The sequence below is a fragment of the Equus asinus genome, chromosome 4, assembly GCF_041296235.1.
Source record: "Equus asinus isolate D_3611 breed Donkey chromosome 4, EquAss-T2T_v2, whole genome shotgun sequence".
Lineage (NCBI taxonomy): Eukaryota > Metazoa > Chordata > Mammalia > Perissodactyla > Equidae > Equus > Equus asinus.
The window spans coordinates 44,230,951-44,256,000 of NC_091793.1; the positions used below are offsets into that span (position 1 = coordinate 44,230,951).

General features: G+C 43.3%; 1 protein-coding gene across 3 annotated transcripts in view; it reads right to left on the reverse strand.

Annotated features, from left to right (window-relative positions):
- The window catches only part of APPL2 (adaptor protein, phosphotyrosine interacting with PH domain and leucine zipper 2), a 54,008-nt gene extending 30,766 nt beyond the window's left edge, over window positions 1–23,242 (reverse strand). Inside the window, exons 1-5 of one of the 3 annotated variants that reach the window (XM_014865816.3) lie at window positions 22,977–23,242; window positions 16,332–16,430; window positions 5,644–5,703; window positions 5,036–5,107; window positions 687–774 (exon numbers count right to left, since the gene is read on the reverse strand). In XM_014865816.3, the coding sequence (XP_014721302.1) occupies window positions 687–774; window positions 5,036–5,107; window positions 5,644–5,703; window positions 16,332–16,430; window positions 22,977–23,030 (373 nt within the window). In that variant the 5' untranslated portion in view covers window positions 23,031–23,242. Of the gene's footprint in view, window positions 1–686; window positions 775–5,035; window positions 5,108–5,633; window positions 5,704–16,331; window positions 16,431–19,832; window positions 20,085–22,976 lie in introns of those variants that run through there. The other 2 variants (XM_070507193.1, XM_070507192.1) reach the window with 2 other exon arrangements.
- Between the last annotated feature and the right edge of the window lie 1,808 nt (window positions 23,243–25,050).

Sequence of the window (25,050 nt, forward strand, 5' to 3'; positions counted from 1 at the left end):
AGATATAAAATTATTCTAAAGTTTTATTTTAGTTAAAGAACCAAAATTAGTCCAAAAGGCCAACTAGGTTCTCTGAACTAGTCACAGACACCCGCCTCAGTAAATGTGTGCTCCAGGAGAAGAGGGACCCCGGCTGTGTGGCTTGTTCACAGCTGCCCCTGCAGAGTCCAGCAGGGATAAAGCATGGTCCCCCCCATCCCTTTCTCCTCGACCCACCCTCTCTGCATCCCAAAGCATTCGTGGCTCCCAAGAACAGCATGCCTTTACGTATGCTCCCAATCTGTAATATAAGCCTTGACATCTTTGTCCACTTGGTAAACTCTTATTCATCTTTCAAAACCCAGCTCAAGAGCACCTTCTCCAGGAAGCCTTCCCTGGCACCCTATCCTCAAAAGAGTAATCATGCCTTTCTGTGTGCTGTTTCTATTCCTTGTACATCTCAGTCTGCTGCCCTCATCACATGATAATATAATTGTCTGCTTCCAAGTCTGTTCCTTATTAGCCTGTGAGCTTTAGGTGAGCCAAGGACACAATGGGAATTCAATAACAGCTAGCTAAATCGAATTGCTCAAAAAAAGGGGATATTTCTTAATGATCCACACGTTTAAAGAAATTAATGCAGTAAGAATTATTATTAAAAGAATTAATATCTTGAAGGTAATTGACACTGAACTCAGTTACTTTACCTGTAAGATCCTTTTCTCGAAATTGTATAATAGGTAAGACCATTGTGTCTGCCAACTGTTTAGCCAGCTCTGTATGGAGAACATTAAGCTGAAAGAAAGAGAAATTTTACTGAAGAAGATTATATTCCCGACACTGTCTTATTTCACCAAGGGATCACACTGAACACTTCCGTGGTTAAGGAGCTTAGGCAGACTTCCTTAGCAAACAAACGCCCTTCGTAAGACAGTAAATGATAGAGGCCAAGAGGTATTAAAAACTAAATGCAAGGTGCCTACTGACGAGGCCGTCAGTGAAGTTTGCTAAAGGAGTCTCCAAGCCCATAGCTATTGTTTGTTTACTGTGCAAACTCTGGTTCTGTGCTCTCAATCCGAGCCACACCCACCTGGAGCAGCAGGCTTTGATGTGCTTGCAGTGAACACAGGTAACCGCGAGAGCTCGGCACAGTCACTCCACCCGCCGCCGGGAGCTCTCGCACTCTCTGAGGGGGCTGAAGTCAACCTGAAAGACAGGCCGCTGGGAACCTACTAACCCTAAACCGCAGCCCGCCGTGGGCCTGGCAATGGCTCTGGAGAAAGAAGGCTCCCTACTGAAAGAACTCAGTCAGATTTCAGGCCTCTGCTCTGCAGAAAAGGATCTTTCTAAGGACAGGAAGACTGTATTCAAATGTGATCTTCCTCACCAGATAATTCCAACAGCTCTGGATTCTTTCTCCCCTTCTACCTTGTCAAGACCTTTCTAAAGCCTGGCATTGTAAACGGTCTAAGAGAAACAAACATTACCCCCATCAGCACCACCACTTCTGAGTACTTTTTATGTGTCAGCTTTATACACTTTATTCCATTAGTTCTGACCCACTCTGTGAATTATCATTATCCCCATTTGGGCAAATAACTCCAAATCCAGAGAGTAAATTAGGGGCACGGCTGGGATTTTCATCCCGGGCTATTGGGATCTAAAATCCATGCTCTTCCCACTACACTGTCCTGGATACAGAGTTTATCTTTCACGATCACAAAGCTGCCAAAACTTCAAATGTCTGGTAGTCTAGACACCAACAAGGAACACAGCGGAAGGGATTCTTCCACAGAGCCCCAGGCTTCCAGATGTTATTGAGGACGCTCCGGGATTCCTGCTGGATGAATCAGGGGAAATCAGCCACCAATCATGTTCTCAAGTAAACATTTGGCACAGTTTCTTTCAGCAGTGATGGCAGTCATATACATGAACCCCTCTTCTGCACACAGATCTCCTCCCAACAGATCTGCCTTGTCTACGGAGGTTGCTTTGATAAGCTTAAACACCTCCCTAAGGTCAACCATTCACCAGGCAAGGGAGCTATCAGCCAAGCAGTTAATGTTCCCCCATCTTTCTTTCTTTTTCTTTCTTTCTTTCTTTTGGTGAGGAAGATTGGCCCTGAGCTGACATCTGTGGTGATCTTTCTCTATTTTGTATGAGGGATGCTGCCAGAGCATGGCTTGATGAGCAGTGTATATGTCTGCACCCAGGATCCAAACCTGCAAACCCCAGGCTGCCAAAGCGGAGCACACGAACTTAACCACTACACCATCAGGCCGGCTCTCTCTTGTTTTTTTAATTGCAGTCACACTGGTTTATAACTATATAAATTTCAGGTTTACATCATTATTATCGTGCACATGTGCCCAGTCACCCCTTTTGTCCTCCTCCCTCCTTGTTTCCCCTCTGGTACCCACCAATCTGATCTCGGTCCCTAGGTGTTTATTTGTTGTTGTTGTAATGTTCCCCCTGTCTTTCAGTCAAGCCAAAGCACGGCTGCTTTATTCTGCTGGGAATACATGAAGATAGCCATGCCAATAAATACCATCAGGACAGAATGTGTTAGCTATTTTTCCTGAATAACTTCAACAAGAAATTTACTGTTTTTTACTAACAGTTAACTGAATGAAAGCCAACAAGTATCCCTACTATGTGCCTGGCTCTGTGCTCAGTGCTCTGATATACATTGTTTAATTTACTCTTTATAACAGCCCAATTAAGTGGCTTTCCTGCTACTGCCATTTACAGATGAAGAAACCAAAACTCAAGGAGATTAAGTGGCTTTCCAATGGCTACGCACTTCACGAATGGCAAATTTCCTAGCTACCTATTTTCCTCCTCATTTTTCTTAAGGACCAAAGGATTTGTCTCATCGACTTTTTGCCTTGGGGCTTGAGAGGTAGGGGACAACCACTTCTAAAGACAGTGCCTTTGCTGAGGAGAGTGGAAAGAGCATGGACCACTTCTTGGCGCATCACTATCATCACAGAGAAAATGGGATAACACCATCTTCCTTGCATGGCTATTGTGAGGATAAAATAGTAACACAGACAGAAAACACTGAGAGCAGAGGGCCTGACAGACACTCAGTAAATGTGATCTGTAATGACGATTCCTGTCTCAGGCACACTCCAAGGAAGTCATCTAGAAACCTTGCTTTTGGGGAAATCACCAGGGACAGAAATCTCTGTATGCCTATGACATGAAAGATCTGGTTCCAAGGCATTCTATTAAATATAAGCCACGCAAATCTCTACTTTTAGTTGGATTTTTCCTTAATTTCTGAATCAAACTACTTGTCTTGAAAAATTTTCAACATGGTTGAGGCCCAGATAGAGAGAACCACCTCAAAAGCTGTCCCCTGAGCTAAGTGCTTTCACCTGCTTAGGGATCTGCATCAGAGGATGGCTGAAACTCCTTACACCCAGAGCCTCTGGGAGGCTGTGAACCTCCCTGTAAGAGCACACTTCCAGGCTGCCATCCTTTGGGAATGATTCACTCCCCACTCAAAGAATCATCATTCCTCTGCCCATGAAAATATGGTTGTGCGTAAACATCTTAAACTGGAAGTCTTGGTTCTGGGGTTTGGACAATTAACCACATTTCCTTAGCAACTCTCTTCTAGTCAAGGAAACACACAACTTCAGTGGGTGCTGTCTACTGCTGTCCCCTGGGTTATCTATTCACTGTTATATAGAAACATTCTTCTCACTTCACCAAAAAAAAAACCAAAACTTTTTGTTCCTCTCTAAGTACATTTTCCATTCATTCTCCTCTGCTTCTGGAATGGATATCTATCCATTTTAACATACATTTTGAAGAGAGTCACAGTAGAGGGATAGAGAAAGCTCAAAAAGAACGGGATGACTTGTTCTCTGTTATATCCCCAGTGTCTAGAACAGCATCTACTAAATAGTAGGTGGTCAATAAATGTTTGTTGAACAAATGAAGACTTGTTGGGCTGATTTGTTGAATGAATGAAAATGCAACCAGTACAATTTTATATTAATGTTAGTTTTTCATTTTATAAACTAAAAACAGCATCTGCTTCAATGATTGAACACTTAAATGATATTTGCATATTCTCTTTTTTGTTTATTCTTTACCATGATTTTCTATTATAAGTATTGCAAACTCCTTGAAAGACGAAACAGTTTATACCTACCTAATTTTGCAGACAGTTCTGCCCAGCACCAGCAGCATTTGAGCTTTTACGTTTTTTACAATTAGGATTTATGCACTTTTCCTATAACAATACTTGTTTTTCATAAATATTCCAAATGTATTATACAATACAGCTACAAAAAGAATTGCATTAAACCCACTGTAGAGGTGTGAATCCTTCCCCCTCAAAAAAGAAATGTCCACCTAGAACATGCAAATATTTGCAAAAAAGGTCTTTGCAGGCGTAATGAGGGATCTCGAAATGAGATCATCCTGGATTATCCAGGTGAGCCCTAAATCCAATGACAAGTGTCCTTCTAAGAAGAGAAGACACAGACAAAAAAGGAAAACACGGGGGTGGGATGGAGCAGGGAGAGGAGGGCACATGAAGTCAGAGGTGGAGACTGGAGTGATGCAGCCACAAGCCAAGGAATGCCTGGAGCCACCAGGAGCCAGAGGAGGCAAGGAAGGACTCTCCCTTAGAGCCTTTGGAGGGAGCGTGGCCCTGCCAACAACTTGATTTCACACTTCTGGCCTCCAGAACTGTGAGAAAATACATTTCTATTTTATTTTTTTTATTTATGTTTTAAGCCACCTACTTGTAATTTATTACAAGAGCCCTGAGAAACTAATACACACTCCTCATGAAACTGAATTCTTAGAAATCTTTCTTTTGGTCTGTTGTTCACATATATCAAAGCCTTTCCCCTCACACCAGAAACAAACATAATAGTATACACCCTCTCTTATGAAGTGAACCTTGGAAGATCAACAAGTTGAGATACCTTCTCAGATATTTAAGTAAATACATAAAACTGGAAAGAGGGCCAACATAAAGAAGTACGTTCAAAAAAGAATCAAATAAAATTTTGCCATGTTGCTATCTTACCTCATCCACCACTTTGGAAAAATAGTGGAGTGTAGAAATCACTTCTTCATCGCCTTTGCCAAGAGCAAAATTCTAGACCAAAGAATAAAAGAGCCAGGTGTTAAGTGAATGCTTGGGAATCCAGCACCACAGCATCACCCACAACACACTGCCCTCCACGTCAACTTCCTTTCTTCTCCCAGGAGCACGTCATGTCAGTGTCTAAGTGCAGAAAAGCAGAGCTCTCGCCTTGCCCGCCCCAGCGAAACATTCAACCGCCCCTCTCCGACTCTTCCTTCGTTGTTCATCACCCTTCTGTCTGGACGTAACGGTATCTTTGAGTTTATTTCCTGGAATTGTTAGTCCCTCGGAGACTATGAACGCTCAAGGCAGCTGATTACTTCTGTAGGCTAATTAGAATACATCATGAAGACTTTGGGATAATCACCAGTTAGAATTTATCAGTGGAAAGGAAAAGGTAAGACAAAAGGAAAAATGGAAATGGACTATGGAAAAAGAGAAAGAAAGAAATGAAAGACTCTCAAAGAGGCCTCAGAGAATTCCTCAAAAGAACTCCACTTCAGAGAGCCCCGAGCACAGCATCACAGGCCACACACACCTCGAGTTACCTGTTTTTCATATGCCAGCAATTGCTTAGAAAGCTGCTGAGTGGCCAGGCACATTTCATTCTGTAGGGGAAGAGCAAAGCAGGTAAGATCTGTCCAATACATACAATCACCGAAAAATGCCACCTCAGAGAATCCTGTAAAAATACTACTGTGTGAGTGTCTGTAAAATAAAAAAATATTTTGTTCAGAAATTATTTGGAAAACAAGACCAAAACAAATTAAAAGGTTAAAGCTTGCTTCCCCCCTCCCCCCAGCATTTACAAATTACTGCTCCTTCTGATCATTCAGTCAGTAAACAAGTGTAGTGAGCAGTTATAATGTGACAAGCATCCAACAAAGACGTGGTCCCTGTCCTCATGGGGTTTAATGGAGAAGCAGACATCAAAAAATAGTTACAAGCATGATGAGAACCACAGAGGAAACACTGAATTGTTAGGAGGCTCTGACAGGAGGACCTAGATGGTCTCTAGGGAAGAGATGTTTCAAGCAGACCCCTGAAGAAAGACTAGGAGTTAGCCATGGGGACGAGCTTGCCAAGAGGAACCTGTTTGAAGAGCTGCAAAGCACAGAGTAGCTGCAGCCAGGGCTGCAGGGCGTGGAGGAGAGACAAGGCTGGCGATGCAGGCAGAGAGGGGGCAGGCACGACTCCACAGCCGATTTAGACTTTATTCTAAGAGCAATAGGAATCTAAGCAGCACTGTGACACGATCAGATTCTATGAACTCAGCGCCAGGTCGGTAAAGATGGATAGGAACACGGAAGCACAGCTGCGGTGGCCAGGGAGGCCCGTTCTGTGCTGATTTTCACTCGCCAATACTGCCCACTTTCCTCTTCTCTTATTTAATCCCTCTAACCTCCGGTCACACAGCAGTTTTGCCCTCCTATCCGCCCACCATTAACGCACTCAACCCAGAAGACGTGCGTGGCTTTCTGAAGCGCAGTGAAGGCTCTTCCTGAGGTTCAGGGCAAACTCCTAAGAGAGGGGCAGAGCCACGGGTGGGACCTGGAGTGGATGGGGAGGGCAGTGAGCAGCCCCGGCCTCTGCTCTCTTTCTAATTCTCCTGGGTCTGCTGCTCCTTTAGGGGTCAGGCCCGAGCTCTGCAGGAGCTTGTTTTACTTCTCATGGTCCTCCTTTGCAAGACCCATCAGAGCCTATTCCCACTTTTTTTGGCCCTGTTGGCAGACAACGAGCCAATCTGTTCCCTGACTTCCTTCATCTGCCCCAAGGAAGAGACATCAATAGACTCTGAAACGTGGGTCTTTCCCTTTTCCCCCAGAACAGTCAAGTTCCTGAATATAATGAAAGTCCTTGGCTTTGGCATCCTACTGGGGTGCTACTCCTTTCAAAACTAACTGGAGCTGGCAGTCATGTAGCCAAGAGGAAGGCAAGCGCACAAATCAATGAGCACTACGTCCTGCACTTAGACAGGGACATGCAACAGTTCCTAGCACAGGGCAGGCTCTTGACAAAGCTTTGATGGATGGATGAATGAACAAGGTCAGAAGATTCATCTAAATCCCAAGTTTAAAAACAATACCTGGAATCAGGGTGTGAGGGGAAAAATACTCCCTAACTCTAGAAGGCAACATCACAAATGGGGGCAATAAAATACAAAGACTGGACAGGGATGAAGCCATCGGCCAGGAGGCACCCTGCTGACCATCTTCAGCAGTGCTGTCCTGAAGCCCAGAGGGCCCGGGAACAAGGGTCTCGGCCTACTCACTGGGCCAACGCCCTGCTGTATCAGAAAGCACCCTGCCCCTCCTTCTGAGTTAGCAGCAGTGGGCTTAAGATGGATTTATTCAAGCTACCTTGGCATCTGCCTGGGGGCAGGACCATGTGGACCATGATTTGGAGATGCACAGAATTATCCTCCTAACGATAGCAGCTAAGATTTACAGAGCATTTAATTCATGCCAGACGCCACACTAAGTGCATTCCATGCATTACCTCATTTAATTCTGACAACCCTGTAGGGCAGGTTCTAATTGTTAACTCAGTTTTACAGATGAAGAAACTAAGGCACACAGAGGTTAAGCCACTTGCCCAAGGTCACACAGCTAGTTAGCAGCTGGGCCCGGATGTGCATCCTCTGTGTGATTCTAAAATCCACACTCTTAAACACTACTCTCTAAGATCCCAGGTCCTGCTAAGAGTATGAGCTGAAAAGTCCTATGCTTTAGACTAGAGTTGACAAATTGTTCCTGTAAAGGGCCAGATACTAATTATTTTTGGCTTGTGAGACATATGGTCTCTGTCACAACTACTCAGCTCTGCTGCTGTGGAACGAAAGCAGCCATAAACAATACATAAATGAATGAGTGTGATTCATTCAGTTAAACGTTATTTACAAAAATAAGAGGCCGGCCCAAGGGCTGTAATTGCTGATCCTGCTTAGACAGTAAAAGTCTCCACAGACCCACTCTTCCACCACACCTCCCTCAGAGGGCTCCCCATTAGGCCACAGTATTTCAGATGCAAGGACCATTTTCTACTCTTCTAAGCCATTCTTTTCTCTATTTTAGAGAAGTCTAAAACTTTTCTTCTCCATATCTGTATCCTTTAGAGACTGGTCAACAGGTATGATAACCACCTCCACGCCTTCAAACAAAAAGAACCACAGGCTACTTGAATTCTCTTCTCTAGGGCTTACCGGAAACTGCTCTCAAAGTAATGGAAGAACCTGCCAGGGAGCTGGCCGCGTCAGACTGCACCCAGGAGCCGCTCACACACCTCCACCGCAGCCCAGGACGAGGCGGCACAGCACATAGCAGCTGCTTCCCAAACAGCGGACAGCCGGCCTCTGACAGGCCTCCCCCGGAAATACCTTATGAAAATGCTGGGTATTTTCACATGAGTGTGATTTCAGGCTGCAAGACTCTGTTCTACTGGTATGAGGCCATTGGGAACAAACCATACGTACAAAATGGTCTGTCACCTGCCCTGAAAGGAAACGAACCTCTCCTGTACAGAGCATATTACAGGAAAAGGCTTTTGAACTATACCAACTTTAATCTCATACTTAATCTACTGTACACAAAGGTTTTATGAAATGCTTTACCAACATCAGCTAATTAATCCACACCCTGTGAGGTAAGCCCACATAATTATCTCTGCAACAAGACTTGCAAAACTGGAGCATGGGTGAAGAGTAAATACTAGTAATAACAATTACAAAGACCGCTGCTAATATTTATTGTCTGTTCTAGGCACTTGATACATTTTAGTTAACTCTGATATTTGCTGAAGGCTATAATAAAGGTATTTTGGGTTGAGCATAAGAATGTTCTTCCTCCAACAAGTAAACTTCTGAAAATTTAAGTTTAGAATTAGTGGAAACTGTTCATTTGGTAACCAAGGTATTTTCTAAGGTGTAAAGCCAGCTAAGAAAATGCCTTAATTTGGAAACAAAAATAAAAACGTTAAGTGCTGTTTATCTATTATCACATTTCATCCTTACAATGTACCTATGGGGTAGGTACTATTATCCTCATTTTGCAAATGAGGAGACAAAGGTTCACGAAGGACCCTAACTTTCTAAAATCACACAGCTAGTAACTGGCAGGCAAAGACTCAACTCGGATCTGCCAGACTCACAACCTAAAGCCCAAGTTCTTACCACTATGCTATTCCGATCCAAAGACCAAAACTGTACCCACTTAGTACCCCGCAGGGCCTGCACACAGGAACAGAAATCCCACACTTTTCTAGCTGTAGTCCAGCGGAAGAGGTGGCCTAAAATTCAGATTCTAAATGGAGTTTTGTGAGCAAGATTCCTTTGACACTCTGGAACAGCTCTCTGACTACTATCTACGCTATTTGATGCCTCATAAGAATCCTTAAAAAAGATAACCTGACAAAGGGTTTACTGACAGCATCTCCTATGTTAAACAGAACCTCCAAGGCTGTTGCCAAAACCCGAAAGGAAAACTGAGCTTTTGGCAGAGGAATGTTTATCTTACTGTGGCACAGAGCGCTTACTAACTGCGACTGTCACCTGAAACCATCCCAAGGCCTCTGCGGGCGGCACCATCCATGGTGAAGAGGCCATGGCATGGAGAGGCTGGAAGCAGGGACAGAGGAAATCTGCTAGAGTCAAAGTCACAATGTAGGCATTTGCTTCGATTTATACCAAGTATACAGTCAGAAATGTTGCCTAAAGCCAAGCAGGTGAAAGCCTCGTCCATCACAGGGCTCCCACAAAGCTGGGGTCATGGGTGGCACTAGTTGAGGAGCCCTTGAAATGGGGTGCACATAGACAGCAGTGAGGAGAGCAGAAGGAACGAAGGATAGAAAGCTGTGCTTGGGGCGGGCCACAAGGGGAGGCCTGCTGAGGCCTTTGACATTATTCTGGGGGCAAGGAGGAAGTCCTGAGGCTCTTGGGCAGGAGAATGACAACATCAGACATTAGGAGAAGAAAAACCATGTGTGGCTGTGGTGGAAGGGAAATACCAAAGCGAGAGAATGGCAGGAGGGTCAGGAAACCATTTGTAGAAGTCAAGTGGGAGATAAAAAAGGGTCTGAGCCTGAAGCAGAAAGTGGAGAAGCTGGCAGAGATCTGTGAGGTATTCCCGAGGTAAAAACAGCAATATGTAATGAGTGAGGGAGGAGGAGGAGCAAGGAAAACCGGCTCTAGCCTGGAGGACCGGACGGAGGACCGTGCCTTAGCTAAGGAACTGAGCAGGGGACACAGACTTGAGAATGACAATGAGGCATACAGCTGGGACGTGCTGATGGTTAGTGGAGATGTCCCGAATCCAGTCCTTCACTTAACACCTATGTATTAAACACTCAACAGGGCCAGGCAGGGTGCTGGGCATTGGAGACAAAGAGAATCTGCTCTCAGAGCTCACAGTCCACAGAGGGACAAGAAACCCCACTCACTACACCTTCAGTGCTCTGACCACGTGTACAGGGCATGTGGGCACTGGGGTGAAGGGCGCCTTGGTCAGGAAGGGAGAGAGGGGAGAAAGGAAAGATGTCAGAGACACCTTCTCAGACGTGAGTCAGTCTTAAAGCCAGGAAGGCCATTTGGCAGGGCAAGGGGTTGACGGGGATTCCTGGCAGCGGAACAGTACAGCAGTCCTGAGATGTGTAGGGGGCCTGGCACATTCTGGAAGAGACAAAGATGAGGTTAGAGAACCAGGCTGACGCTGGTGTGTGTGCCCTGCTGGGGAGTTTCAACCTCTGCCTTGTGGTTACAAGGAGCCACAGAAGCGTCTGAAGACAGGGAGGGAAGGGGGGTCTGGACGTGCTTGGTTTGGCTACAAGGTGGAGGAGGGACTCAAGGGGGAAGAGACTGCCCTGCAGACAGCAAGACGGATGAGGAAAGGATGCAACAGCTCAGGAAAGAGCTGAGAACTCACTCTCCACAGTGACAACAGGCCAAAGTCATTTGAAATAAAGACCTAGCGACAAGGGCTAGAACAGATTCTGAAATGGCCAGGCTTTGCTGAAGTGATCTTGTCCACAGGACAAACAGAGACTAACCAAAGGAGGATTCCAGCGGAATTTTAGGGAATGCCAAGACTTAAGGAGCCAGCAAAAGAGTGCCAGGAAAGGAGAACCAAGAACGCTGGGCAGAGACTAGGGGGAGACCTGGGAGAGATCTTGGCATGGAATCAAAGGAAGATAGTCAAGGGGGCATTGTGAGAGGAGTCAGGTGTGGTCTAGGGGCAGAGGGTGGAGAGAGGTTGCGACCGAGGCACTAAGCAGCCCCTGCTGCGCAGTGGGGAGGGAGCCTAGACTGGGGTGGCTCAAGGAGTGGGTATCAAATACCCAGCCAGGAACTGAAGAAAGCAAGTAAGAAAGTCAGGATCAGAGGCCCAAGCTTTTATTTAATCCAAATAACAGTCCCAGTGTACTGCGCCACCGTAACTGTTATTATCTGTCTCAGAAGATGGTTACGTTAACACCAAGGGCACTTCATGCCAGGGACTGATTTCAGCACTTTACAGGTATTTAACCCTCACAACACCTATGAAATGGTTGCTATAATGGCCTCTGTTTAACTGATAAGGAAACTCAGACAATCAAGTGACTTGCCCAAAGTCTCACAGCAAGTGGCCTAGCCAAGACTGGAACTCAGATCTGATGAGTCCAAGGTCACACACTTAACTCCTAGACCTAAGTGAATGAGCCTAGCCCGGAATAACCTTTCATACCAACTTGAAAGCCTTGAATGCCAGCACAAGGAAAAGCTGTAGATCCCACATGCAAACCAAGCGCACGAACCCAGGCCTCTGAAGGTGTTTCCAGAAACCACTGAGGCTCTCACTCCTTAAGTTACATACATATTTCTTCCCAGTCCGTCATATAAAACTGAATTTGACCAGTTCAGGGCTGTTAAAATGCACTGATTAAAACAATTATGGATAAAAACTAATTAAACAGAGAAGTTACTCTGGGACACAGAAAGGAATTGGCTCCCACCTCTAACATACTATACAAAGCTGCTGGGCTGATAAATGGGGGTTGTTCTATAGTGACAAGAACAACCTGTGAAAGCTCCTACTTCCTTGGCCTCTGCTGCCATTTCTGGAGACCAGTATGTCAAGACTACAGCACAGTGGTTCAGAGAGAGTGCAGGTTTTGGAGTCAAAAATCTGAGTTCAAATTCTGGTTCTGTCACTCATCAGCTGTGTGACCACAGGCAAGCTGCATAACCTCTCTGAGTCTTAGCTTCCCCATCTGTAAACACATATATACTATAATAATACCTCTCCTTTGTTGTGAAAGCTAAATGAGACCATACACAGGAGATGCTTAGCCTGGTGTGTGATACATTTATGTGCCTAACAAATGGAGGCTGTTTTTATTATTTTTATTATTAAAATATATAGTTCTGCCTCCATCGGCCTCCCATATCCTTCTCCCTCCCCATCACAAGCTCACGCTCCCAGATGCCCATGACTCTCATTTTGTTTCCCAATAGGTACATTAACTCACTTAGTTTGCTATCTATATATATCATTGTTTCTAAAGAAAATATTTTCTTCTTTATAATACCAAATTTATGAATATCTTCCCTTTGAAGTATTTTACTCATATCCCCTCCCACTGTCTCACCCCAATTTGCGAAGATACTATTCCCACCTCCAGTGTGGGCATTTCATTTAGGATTAGTAGTTCTGTACTCCAAAAGGTTTGGGGGAGAAGAGTTGCAGAGATGGGATTACGTTTGAGTATGCCTGCTTTGCTGAAGGACAGAGAAAGAGCCTTAACCATGGTTCTCACTTCAAAGAATTCCATCCAAAATGTACTTAAAAAAATAAGCAACCAAAACAAACAAAAATTCCAACCAGACTGAAGGCACCAACTACAGAGGCTTGTCATCTGTTGGAGGACAAAGACAGGTTCCAAGAGTTGGCAGGTTTCACTAACACTCCCGGGAACATCATTTGACCTGCCCGTTTTCTCAGTACAACACCTGAGAGGAGACGTAAGATTACCTGGTAAGTTTCATTGTAAGATCCTAATAAATCCATTTCTAAAAGATTTAAAAATTTTTAACCTCTCTAGGAAAGAGACAAAGTTATGGCAGATATACAGAATCAAAACAAGTACATCAAATGTATTAAACACAAAATTTGAGCAGATTTAACTGAGTATGTATACATACGCTTCTATTCAGACACTATGGAAGTTTTTAACGTCAATAGTTTGAAAGATAGCAGATCTAAGTAACTGGTCTCTGCTTTACTAACGCATGAGAAATGCGCACAGCTTCCTTCATTCAAATGACCCACAATGGAGCACTTGGTTCCCACCACATGCAAAGGCACACCTGAGTTAAGAGACCAGACGTGACTCCACGACTGCTGTAAAATGCTGAAAACAGCTCATGGCCTATAGCTTCATTCTAGCACGTAAGCCAAATAAAATGTACAATTTCCTCAGAACCAGCTACAGTCAGCAAAACTGCTCACAGAACTTTCCTCTAGTCTTTCTCCCTCTTCCTCTTTCTAAAACTAACGTCCAAAAGACATTCACTAAATCAGAATCCAGAAATTTACATGTGGCCTCAGCTAAAATACCGTTTATGAACATTTATCATTTATCAGCAGCATAAACTTGGTTTTTAAAATCTAATAATGAAAATAAACACCTTGCTAAGTGCCTCTGTTTTTAAAAATGAAATTATAAAACTCTATTAATCTAATTCAACATGTCTAGGTATAAAATATTTAAGAAACAATGTAAAATAAAACCAAGAAAACATAACTTAGGGAAAAAGTTGAATAAAAACATTGAGAAGTATTACTATATATACGTGTGAGTGTGTGTCTATCTGTCTATATATATATAGACAGACAGACACACACACATACATAAACATATACATACATACACATGTATATATGTGTATACACACACATATAAACAAACTGAGCCAAAAGAGGTCAGAAAAGTTTTCTTTTTTAATTAAAAAGAAACAAAACACCTAAGCCTTCAAATAAACCTGAAAAACCAATTGACCCTGACCCAGCCGATCTGAATGCCACTGACCACGGCTGGAAAGTGTCGCTGAGTCTGGCAGCACTAACCAGACGTTCTCGCTTGCCTCTGCTGCAGCAAACGCCGAGGCAGGAGGAAGGGTTTCTGGCCAGTAGGAGAACCCATGTGATGATCATGTGGTGTGAATTAAAAGCCGTTACAGCCTCTTGGAATGCAAGACCCACTTAATTTTGGCAAAATGTAGTTTTCTGGCTCAAAAGAAAAAACACACAAGAGAGTGTTTGGACATCTCTAAGTAAATGAGTCTGACAGACATAAAAGGCAGAACAGTCTCTTAGGAGTGGCAGAGACACAGTCCCTAAGTCTTGGGACTCTTAAACCTTAAACAAGAGACAAACCATTTAATGACAATATTCAAATTACTGAATAGCAAGCAAGTTCAGCTATGAGCCCAGTAAAAAAAATTTCTATTTTCTTAAATTTTGAATATTTAGGGAAAAATACAAAAACATACAATATGAATAAATAGGGCTTAAAGTTGACAAAGTATGTCCCCTTCTCTGAATGTCTTATCAAAACAAGCAAAACCACAAATGAGCACCTGATTCTTTTGGTTGTTAAAATCAGTTCCAATTAATAAGTTATACTTGTATAACACAGTATATTTTGCAAATCTCTATCTACAGCCTGAACTCTGGATCTGAACTTTCAGCAAGATCTCTTTCTCCACTTGGATGTCTCATGAACACCTAAGAATCAGCCTTTCAAGAAAGAATTATGATTGGTGTCCCCACCATTACACATACACACATACAGACACACACCTCCCCACAACGATCCACCCTGATGTTCAACTTAAAAACCTAGGCGTCACTCCTGATTCATCCTTCACCCATCCAAGCCCTTCACATCCAATGAATCACCAATCCACCTCCTAAATACCTCTGCAATTCATCCGCCTCTTTCCATTTGTACTGCCACTTCCCTACTTCAGGCCACCATCCCCATGCTTAGTAGTTAAGAGTTTAGGCTTTGGCTTCAGGCTGACTTGCTCTGCCATGTATTAATGGGTTAGACTGGGACAAGTTACTCATCATCAGAATCCTTAAGTCTCCTGACCTACAAAATGAGAACAATAACAATACCAACCTCAGAGTTCTGGGGGAATTTAAATGAAATGAACCACGTAAAAGCCCCTGAAACTATGCCTGGAACTGTGCCTGGAAGCTATGAAGTATTCAATAAATCTCAATGATCACAATCATCCTCCTGTGGATGCCCAGCACAATTCCTCTCGGTTAGGTGACCGCCCTCTCCTAGCACCTCTAACACTCTTTGGTAATTGTTTTGTCTGTCTCCCAACCCAACTGTAAGTTCCCTAATGGCAAAGACTGAGTCCTTTTCCCATATGTGGTATGAATGAATGACTAATAAAACAACGATGACAGTAAGTGATTATAAATGAATATTAAGAGCTATATAATAATAAATGACTATATGTGATTATTATTTTATACTAAATGTATTTCTTTAGAGATCAATGAAAAAAGAAACATATTAACACGCACAGACTTAAGTCAGCAAGGAATCAATAATGAAAAGTATCAGTTGCCATAATATTTTGACGTGTAATATAACGAATTTTAGTTTTAAGGAACTCAGAAGTCTTAGAAAGTATTACATGGGCACTTCCTGATCTTAAAAAGATTCACTTTTGCTATTCAGCAATTTATTTTCCATGTTTTGCAAGTCAGAGATATTTGTTCCTCAAAACAAAGAAGCCACCCAATAGTTTCAGAACTGTGACTCAAATCTTTTCAGAGGAAGCGCTTGAAAAAACACCTCTAGCCGCCTACACTGACATCTTAGACTGTCCATTTATGAGAAAGACAAAGAGCATGTCTCGGACACTGAACCCACTCATTCACAAGTAGGAAGGGGAGACTTGAATGTTTCCCTTTGGGGTGGAATTTTTTTTAAAAATTAAAAACAGTTATGTGGTCCCTCTCTACTGGTTCTACTAGTTACAGGAAAATCATCCTCCTTCTTAAGCAATGAAAACAAACTGTTTTTTAAGGTGAACAGAAGTGAGAAAAACAATTGTGATCTTATTTCAAAATTTTAAATGATGTTGTTCTGACTCAAATCTCTCAACCTCCTGAGAGAAGTTCAAGATGAGGGCCCAGGGCCCCTACTCTGCTCCTCTCCCGGTGAGGGGACAGCGGGATACCTGGGCTCCGTAGACACGCTGCATGGCCTGGAGCAGCTGGTTGGTATAATCTGTGAGGGTGCCGGCATCTTCTTCAAATACGCTCAGTAAAGAGCGAGTCTGCAAAAAAACAAGAAAAGACGTCAGTTTTATTTCTGAGTGTAAAAGTTACAAAGGAGGTAGAAAACACACACACGCACAGAAATGGGGAGCAAAGCTGCCTGTTCTCTAGCTTTATTATTTTATTGATAAACTAGTACAAGTTGATTCCAGGAGCTTTAATTTAGAACTCTTTTTCTAATTCTGTAGACTACAGTGCGAGGGCAAACTGAATACAATTTTAGGACTGAGGGCCGGAGAAGCAAAGCCAATTTTTAAAAGATTAACACTCAAGTGCTATTATTTGTCTCAACTTCAGCCTCTACCTAAGAACCAGGAAAGTCCATCCAATAAAAAAAAGCGTTAAAAGGGCAGCTTCTCCCTTCAAGCCCATAAACTGATGTCAGAGTCGGCCTGTATGTGTACCTGAGGTGTGGTCACCCAGCACGGCACCATCTCAGCAGTTAACCATCTGTCTGGTTTTCTGCAATCCTGGACGTCTTATAAGAGTGTATCATTCTTTCCTCTTAAGATACTACAGTCAATTTCCATGTCTTTCGTCATATTTTATTCAACCAATTTTCAAACTCGTGGCCAGGAAATTTCACATACCCTGGGCCCACTGGCAGTAGTTCTGGACACAAAACTAAAAAAGCAACTTAACAAGAACGCGAGCTCAGTTCCTTCAGGAAGACTAACTACTCAGTGCTCTGAGACCAGCTGAGCCATGTCATTAGATGAAAGGTATTTCCTATCACTTTCGTGCATAGTGCCTGACACACGCAGAGCACTAAAGAAATATTTATACATTGGATGGTGTGTGAAGAAGTATCAAGGCATCGCATAAGAAACCAAACCTACTCAAGGGACTTTCGTTAACGTGTCCAGCACAGTGGGAATTAAAAATACTACATTAATGATAATGGGATCTCTATTTCAGGAAATAAACCATTAGGCACAGAAGGAAGAATAAGCTACAGAAACGCCTTTAATAAGGTAATACCAAAGCATTTTACAAAGAACAATCAACTACGGCTCATTATTTTCCTGGAGATGAATTTCAACTCCTTCTTTTTCTTACCTATCTCAGGTAAGAGCAATAACCGACCCCAAAGCACCCCCACAAACTGGCACAGGAACCGAGGCATTTGGATCATTCCACCCCTGACTTTATTCTGCCAACTCTGGTGCACTTCATAGCAATACATGCTTATCCTGGCTTTGCCAGAGGTCTTTAAGGCTAAAATACCTGCTCTTGAGACTAATGTACTCTCTTCAGTACCAATTCTCATCAAGAGAAGGACTAGAATGTAAACAAAACAAAAATCATAGTTGTCACCCACTGGATCTCATAATCCACTAATGGATTAGTGGATGTCAACCAGTAGGTGAAAAACACTGGTTTAGAATTCCTCATTACATCTCTTTAAAATACACTATTTATTTGGGAAAAAAAAAAAAAAGATGATTAAAAGACATTCTCAGAAACTATACTGGGTGATCTATCAGTTTATATTCATTCATTCATGTATGCATCTCTGCCTTCATCCAATAACTGATGAAACACTGTGCTGGGAACTGAGACTGAAAGGTGATGAGAACTGACTCTGTTCACCAGGAGCTTACAGTCCACTGGGCCTCTCAAAGGATCTGGGATCATCTTGGGACCATGTCAGTCCAGGGTTCAAATTCAGGCTCTAACACTAATTTGCAAATAACACTGGAGATAAGGAAGGTACATAAAGTTCCTACCAGTGCCTGACATATAGTGATAACAGATGATACTGATAATGAAGATAATGAACTTTGCTTATTATATACCAGCACTAACGGCTTTACATGTATGATTTTATTTCAATACCACAGCAACACTCTTATCTATACAGTTATCTATAAATGTCATCTAATAGTAGAGGACCTTTTTGTATTCATGGTGCCAATGCTGCAGGAGCCCACCAATGTTTATTACGATTCTTCTGCTTTTCTTTGCTATAACTAATATATCCAGGAGAAAGGGCAGGAAAGAGTGATACAACTGGATTGAGGATATTTAATTTTTGTAAATACTACTGATGTCCACTTAGTCAAGTCCTATTTATTGTTCTTAATATTCTTAGGAATAAAATGGAATGGAAAATGAGAAGCTGAAAAGGGCTCATGTAAATGTCCTCTACAAAGAGAATAGAAAGAAAACTAAAACTACCATTTACTCTGTACCTCCTATGTGTCAGATACTATGCTGAGCGCTAAATATTTATTTCATTTAATTCTTCCAACAACTTTATGAGGTGGACACCATGGAGACATTAACCCCATTTTACAGCAGATGAAACTGAGGTTCATCAAGGTTAAAGAAACTTGCTCAATCTCTTATGACTGGGAAGCAGCAGAGCTGGGAGGTAAAGCCAGGTCTGGGTGGCACCAATGGTCATGTCTCCTCCACTGCAGGAGGCTGCACTCGTCACCCAGCAGGGTGAGTTTTATCAGTGGGCACGTTGTTGGTCCACAGCCCACAGTCCTGGAGCTGGCTTCTCTTTGGTCATCCTACTGTCATGCTCTCACTTCTGACAACTGCCACAGAATGACATAACCAGTGTTGGTTCATTTTCCTTCTTTACACTCTGGACATGTTTACCATGACACTCATTAGAACTGACTAGAAAACTCCAGTCATTCCCTTCTAATTTAACTAGGCCATGATCACCCCTGAAAAAAATGTACCCTGCTATCTCAGACACTTTTTTGATATCCAAATTTGTCACCTCCACATCTGCTTAAACTTATATTTGGAACAACAGGCATATTCTGAGACATAAAGCAGGAATGAGACCAAGCACCAGGCAAAGGTACACCAGCTGCTCAAAAATTCTACAAAAAAGTCAGAAAGACATTGGTGCACATTACTTACAAAGACAATAACAGCAATCATTTATGGAGTTACTATGACATGCAGGTAAGAAGACACTTCACATGTTATTTACTCTTCATAAAAATTCCATTAAGTAACTATTTCTATTCTAATTTTACACATATGGAAACACAAGCTCAGACAGATTGAGTAACTTGCCTAAGGTAACAGTGGCAGAATCATTGGAATTTGAATTCTATTCTTTTTCTACTACCTGACACCCTCAAGAGTATACCTGGACAGAAAAACAAAACTAAACACCCTACAGATAGAGCCTCAGCTCCACATCGTCTTTCTAGCTTAAAGAAACTGGGTGTTACTTAATAAAATAGTCTGAGACATTTTTTACTCTCAAGAATAGCATCTAATTATATAATGACACAATTTTAATAGCTCTGATTGTAAAATACATATGTGTATTTAAAATGTATATAACATATATGTTTTAGATATATACATGTATATATATGAGATAAATATATCATTTTTAAGGGAAAAACAATTAAAGTTCTTACACCCACAGTTTGGCGGAAGGAGAGAAATGTCTCAGAAGAACCACGTCTGCAGAATGGAAAAACGTATTATACACCAAGAGAACCGCAGGACAAAACCCCTCCACAATGAAAACCACCACCAGGTCAGGTTTTGAGGCATCTTGCTTGAGTAATGAAAGGCCTGCTTTGGTGGAGAGGGCTGTTCCAGCTGGACCACTCATTGCATAATCTCACAACTAAGTCTTCAATTTCTCTGTGCTTTAGTTATGCCAACTGCAAAGGCAACAAACAAACAAAAGACAAAAATCAAAACAAAACAGCAAGCAATAGTACTTTTGTCTTCACCTTCTCTCAGAAGCATACTACTCACAGACAAGGGAAGAAGGCCCTGAAGTATGAGCTGCAGCAGCTCCAAGTCGCATTTGTGTTCCTACCACAGCAGTATTCCCACAGTAGCGAACTGCCGCTCTCCTTATCTGTCTCCGGGACTAGACTGTGACCCAGTGGAGGGCAGGCACTCTTATTTGTCACTACATTCCCAGCACCTAGCAGTGCCTGGCCAGGAGCAGACAGCAATGGAGAGAAGCATCTCAAGCCTCAAAACATTCTGCCTCTCATAGCTCAAAGGTAACCAGAAATAATACATGTACGCACATGGACTAGTCTTACAATACATCATGCAGTACTAAAACGGAAGAAACGAACGAACAGATGTGTCTAAGGTCAGTCAAGCGCTATTCAGCTCTTCTTGGGTCACTGAGTTCAAACAAAAGCTTTTGTGTTCATTTAATGAATCCTGTGCAACCAGGTTACTGGAGCAACCCTCATAACTACTCTACATAAAACTAGAGGAAACAAACAATAGACGGTTTCTTAGGATCTTTTCCTTTAGTGAAACATTTTAAGTCACCAATGACAGAAAAGCCAGGTGCTAGGTAGCTGGGCTAACTTGAACAACACAGGCAGACCGCCTGGGTTCCAATCCTGGCTCTGCCACTTTACAGTGTACAATCCTGGCCAGCTGTTTAACTTCTCTGCTCTTTGTAATTTTAATAGAGGACCTACTTCATAAGATTGTTGGGAGGATTAAGTGAGTTAATGAAGGTAAAACATTTAGAACAGTTCCTGGCACATAAAATGCATGCGTGATATAGGTGTTTGCTATTGTTTTTACTTTTTACTCGTTTAAACTAAGGAGTTGGGTTAGATTCCTTCCAGGTCCAAGGCTGAGTCTCCTTAGGAGTAAAGCCACAGTAGGCACATGCCCCATACAAGAATGTTAAATAAATATGCTCTGACGATCATCAAAGACCTTCTTGAAAGTTAGCTTCCATTTAACAAGCTCCCCAAGAACCCTTGTTGGGTAACATCCAGGTCTTGAAAGCACTGACAAATTCCTTACATTAAGAGGAAGGTTAAATAGGAATGACAATGCTTCTAAACATCCTCTTCCACACACAAGCTCATAAACCATGCAGATATGATAGAATTTTAAGTTTCTAAAGACCCTTGAAGATCATCTGCTCCATGTCCTTCATTCTGCAGAGACGAAAACTGAGTCAGTCACAGAGTGGGGATAAGTGACTTGTCCAAATCACATGATAAGTTAGAGTTAGAGCCAGAATTAGGACCCAGGTCTCCTGACTTGCTTGCCAGTCCTCCTTCCGCTTCCTCACAGCTGAGAAAATCCTGTAAACCACTCAGAAACAGTGCGTATTCATTTACGGGAGAGCCAAAAATTCAGAATGGGACTTATTGGTGAGGGCAACGTGGAGAATCAGTGCAACCTCTCCAATCTGGCTCAGCCATCGCCACATTCAGTTAAGAAAGCAATACATCTTTGCACCTCAATTTCTCCAACTACAAAGCAAATGGAAATCCTCATTCAAAATGATATCGTTAGCAATTCTACATTATTATCTTCAGATCCCATACAATATACGCGAGGATGGACCAGGATGGGTGAGAAAAATGACTTCTACCAAGGGTTTTGGTCTGTTTAAAATGCCAGTAGTCTAGAGACTTAAAAAAGTCCTTTGAAAAGTCAATCAGACCAGCAGATACCAATTAAAAAAAAAACCCACAGTTTGCTTACTCTTTCTAACTTGCATACGTGTAAGGAAGAACACAAAGAAACCCGCTCAAGGCTACTGAGCACACAGCCCTTCTGACTACTTATTCTGAACTGGAAAGATGCAGAGTGGGCATAGGATCATCCTGGGAGGACAATCACTAAGAAGAAAAAGGAAAAGAACCAAAAAGAGAAAAGAAACCCTGAAAGGAAACAGGTTAATCTCATTCTAATTTTTCAAGAGTTGAGACACTGGGGAATAAAGAGATTTATTGAAATTAACCCAGGGATGCAGAACCAGGACAGCAGATAGGAAGCTGAGGAGATGTTAATGAAGGAGAACAAAGGTCCCCCGGGGAAAGGTGCACCGAATTATGAACTAAAGTCACTCTGCACTCATTTGCTATATTTACACACCAGCTTTCATCCACAGAGCTCAAAGGACTCCACTCTCATCTTGAGCGTGCTAATGAAGTTCTCCTGGGCGATAAACGGGGCAGGTATTGTAATTTTCCCTTCACAAATGGGAAAACAGGGCCAAAGGGAGGCCTGGTACCGCTGGGAAAGAGATCCAGGCTCTACCTCCCATTCTGGCCCTAAACCCACCCGGTCCCATCACATCAGTAGCGGTAGGAATAATAAAAATAAGATTAACACCTTACTCTGTTATCAGACATTGTCCGCTAACAACTTTATTGGCATTTCCTTACTTCATTCTAACAACTCTAAGAGGCAGGTACAGATATTATCCCTATTTTACAGATGACAACACTGAGGCACCAAAAGGTTTAAACTACGTGCCAGAGGCACTGAGCTGGTCAGCGGCAGAGCCCGAGTCGAGGCCGGGGAGCCTCAGCTTCAGCTGCTGGGAAAGAGGTCAGGACACAAAGGCTCCGGCCGCGGGGGCTGTCCCGGGTCCCCCGGCTCTGCCTGAGGGATGTCCCCTCGCGGAGGGTCCCGGGCGCAGGACAGGGCCGGGCCCGCCCCCTCCGCGCCCCCTCGGGCTCCGGCGTGCCCCCGGCCTCCCCCCGGGGCTGGAGGGGCCTCCTCGGCCTCACGCCCGCGGGCGAGGGGGAGCGGCGCGGCGGAGGTACCTGGGGGCTGTCCTGCAACGCCTCCTCTAGCAGGAGCTTGTCCACGGCAGGCATGGTGCCGCGCAGCGGGGCCGAGGGCCGGGTGGAAGGGCGGAGGGCGGGAGGTGCAGCCGCCGAGGCTGCTCCGGGCTCGAGCGACGAGAGGGACGCTCTGTGCCCCTGGCGGCCCGGCACGCGCTCACGCCTGGCCAGTGGCCGCCGCCGCCCGCCCGTCGGCCCTCCTCTCAGCCCTGCCCTCAGGATCAACAGGAAGTGTGGCGAGCACCCGGGCCGACCACAGGAAGTGTGGCGAGCCCACTTCCGGCGCGCCCACGCCTACGGGCCGCCGCAGACCCTCCCGGCCCACCCCGCGGCTCCTTGAGTGCCTGGGTTGTCAGGTTCCATGGTCAGGGAACTCGGACGCTCGTGCCCGTCGATTCAAAGAAAACCCAAGAAGGGGACCTCCAGGGTGGGAAGATAATATTTTATCTATTTGTGGCTCCCCAGAAAACTTTTGAAGCGAAGGAGATAGGAGCGAACTCTGGCCACTTTTCTTATGGAAGGAAAACCCTGTATTTCCCACACTACTTTTTCTAGATAAATCTCAGCGCCCCCAGAACAGCCCAGAGAGCAGAAAGGTCACCTAATGCTGGAAAAAAATATGGATCACTGAGTCATCCGTGATATTCAGAAGTAACCATTTTGGAAACCACAGCTATTTGTTTGAGGCAGTATAATTAGGTCTTATCCCCGTGGTATGTTGTGTTTTGTCATTTCGGAAGATTTCATAATCAGGTTTTTAGATTGCAAGGGATAGATGATCTAGTTCAGTGTTATCATTTAGAGATAAGAAAATGGGACCCAGGGAGTGGAGTGATTTGGTCAGGCTCAGACAGTTAATGAAAGCCAGAAGAGAAGGAAGGGGGAGGGATGGGAATACTGCCTTTTATACCAACGGCAAAGTTACAGAAATTCCTTCTCTAGGAATCACTAAGATTTGTTCAGTAGGGTGTGTCACCAAAATCAACAGGCAGGATATCATAAAATTATACAAATTCTATATGCTATAAAAACACCTAAGTATATTAAGGCACAATCTCAATTGCAAACACGTCTGAAAGTCTGATCGCAGGCTGCCTTATCGCTTGAAAACTCCAAGGGCATTGTTCCCAGTTGACTCTAGCCAGAACCAACCTTTCGTGAACCATTGTATGACCTTCATGTGGAAATCATCCAGCATCCTTTTCCCCACCATATTCTTTCTTCTTGGATAGAATCATGCTCACATGTTTCATCCTTTTCCTTTATTTCCTTTTCCTGTATTTTCTTTCAAGTAATATTTCAGTTAATTTCACCTCATACAGTCTCCCAACTCTCTCCTGTCTGAAATCCTTTTCCACAAGACCAGATGCAAGCCCTTCCTTCCTTCTTCCTGACCCCAAAGATCACTCCCTCTTCTGAACAGCTGTGGCCTTGTTTGTCACCCAACACACCTTACCCAGTAGTGCTTTTTCTTTCTATGCGTAGGTCTTACTCCCTCTGTAAATAGTAAGCTTTTCAAGAGCATAGCACATCACCTTCCTTTTATTCTGAATACTGTGACACAACATAACAAATACATGTTTGCTGTTTGTGACACGATCATCTGTTGCAACTCTTTTATAATTTCTTAAAAGAAATTTTTCCCACCCTTCCATACAATTGGGAATACGACAGTTATTGATTGCCTACCAGGCAAACAATAGTTCTTGCTGATTATAAGAATAGTATGAGGTTGTACCAAGGGAAAGAAATGCATACATTTTAATTTGAAAATAGATGTAGAAAGGAGACAGTGCCCTCCAGAAGCTTGGAGGGGCTTAGAAGTCCCTTTGGGAATTGCCACACTTTTCATGTGCCACCTCATCTTCTAATTAAAGTTACTTTCTCTCAAATATCAGTGTTCAAAATTGTTTAAACCATGTTCTTACACAATACCATTACTTTTCTGCATTTTACTCCTATATTACAGGCTGAACAGCCTTCGTGGGATTTCTTGGCACTTAAGTATCATTTACAACATTGTTTCTTTTGGAAGATGCATCCCAAATTCAAA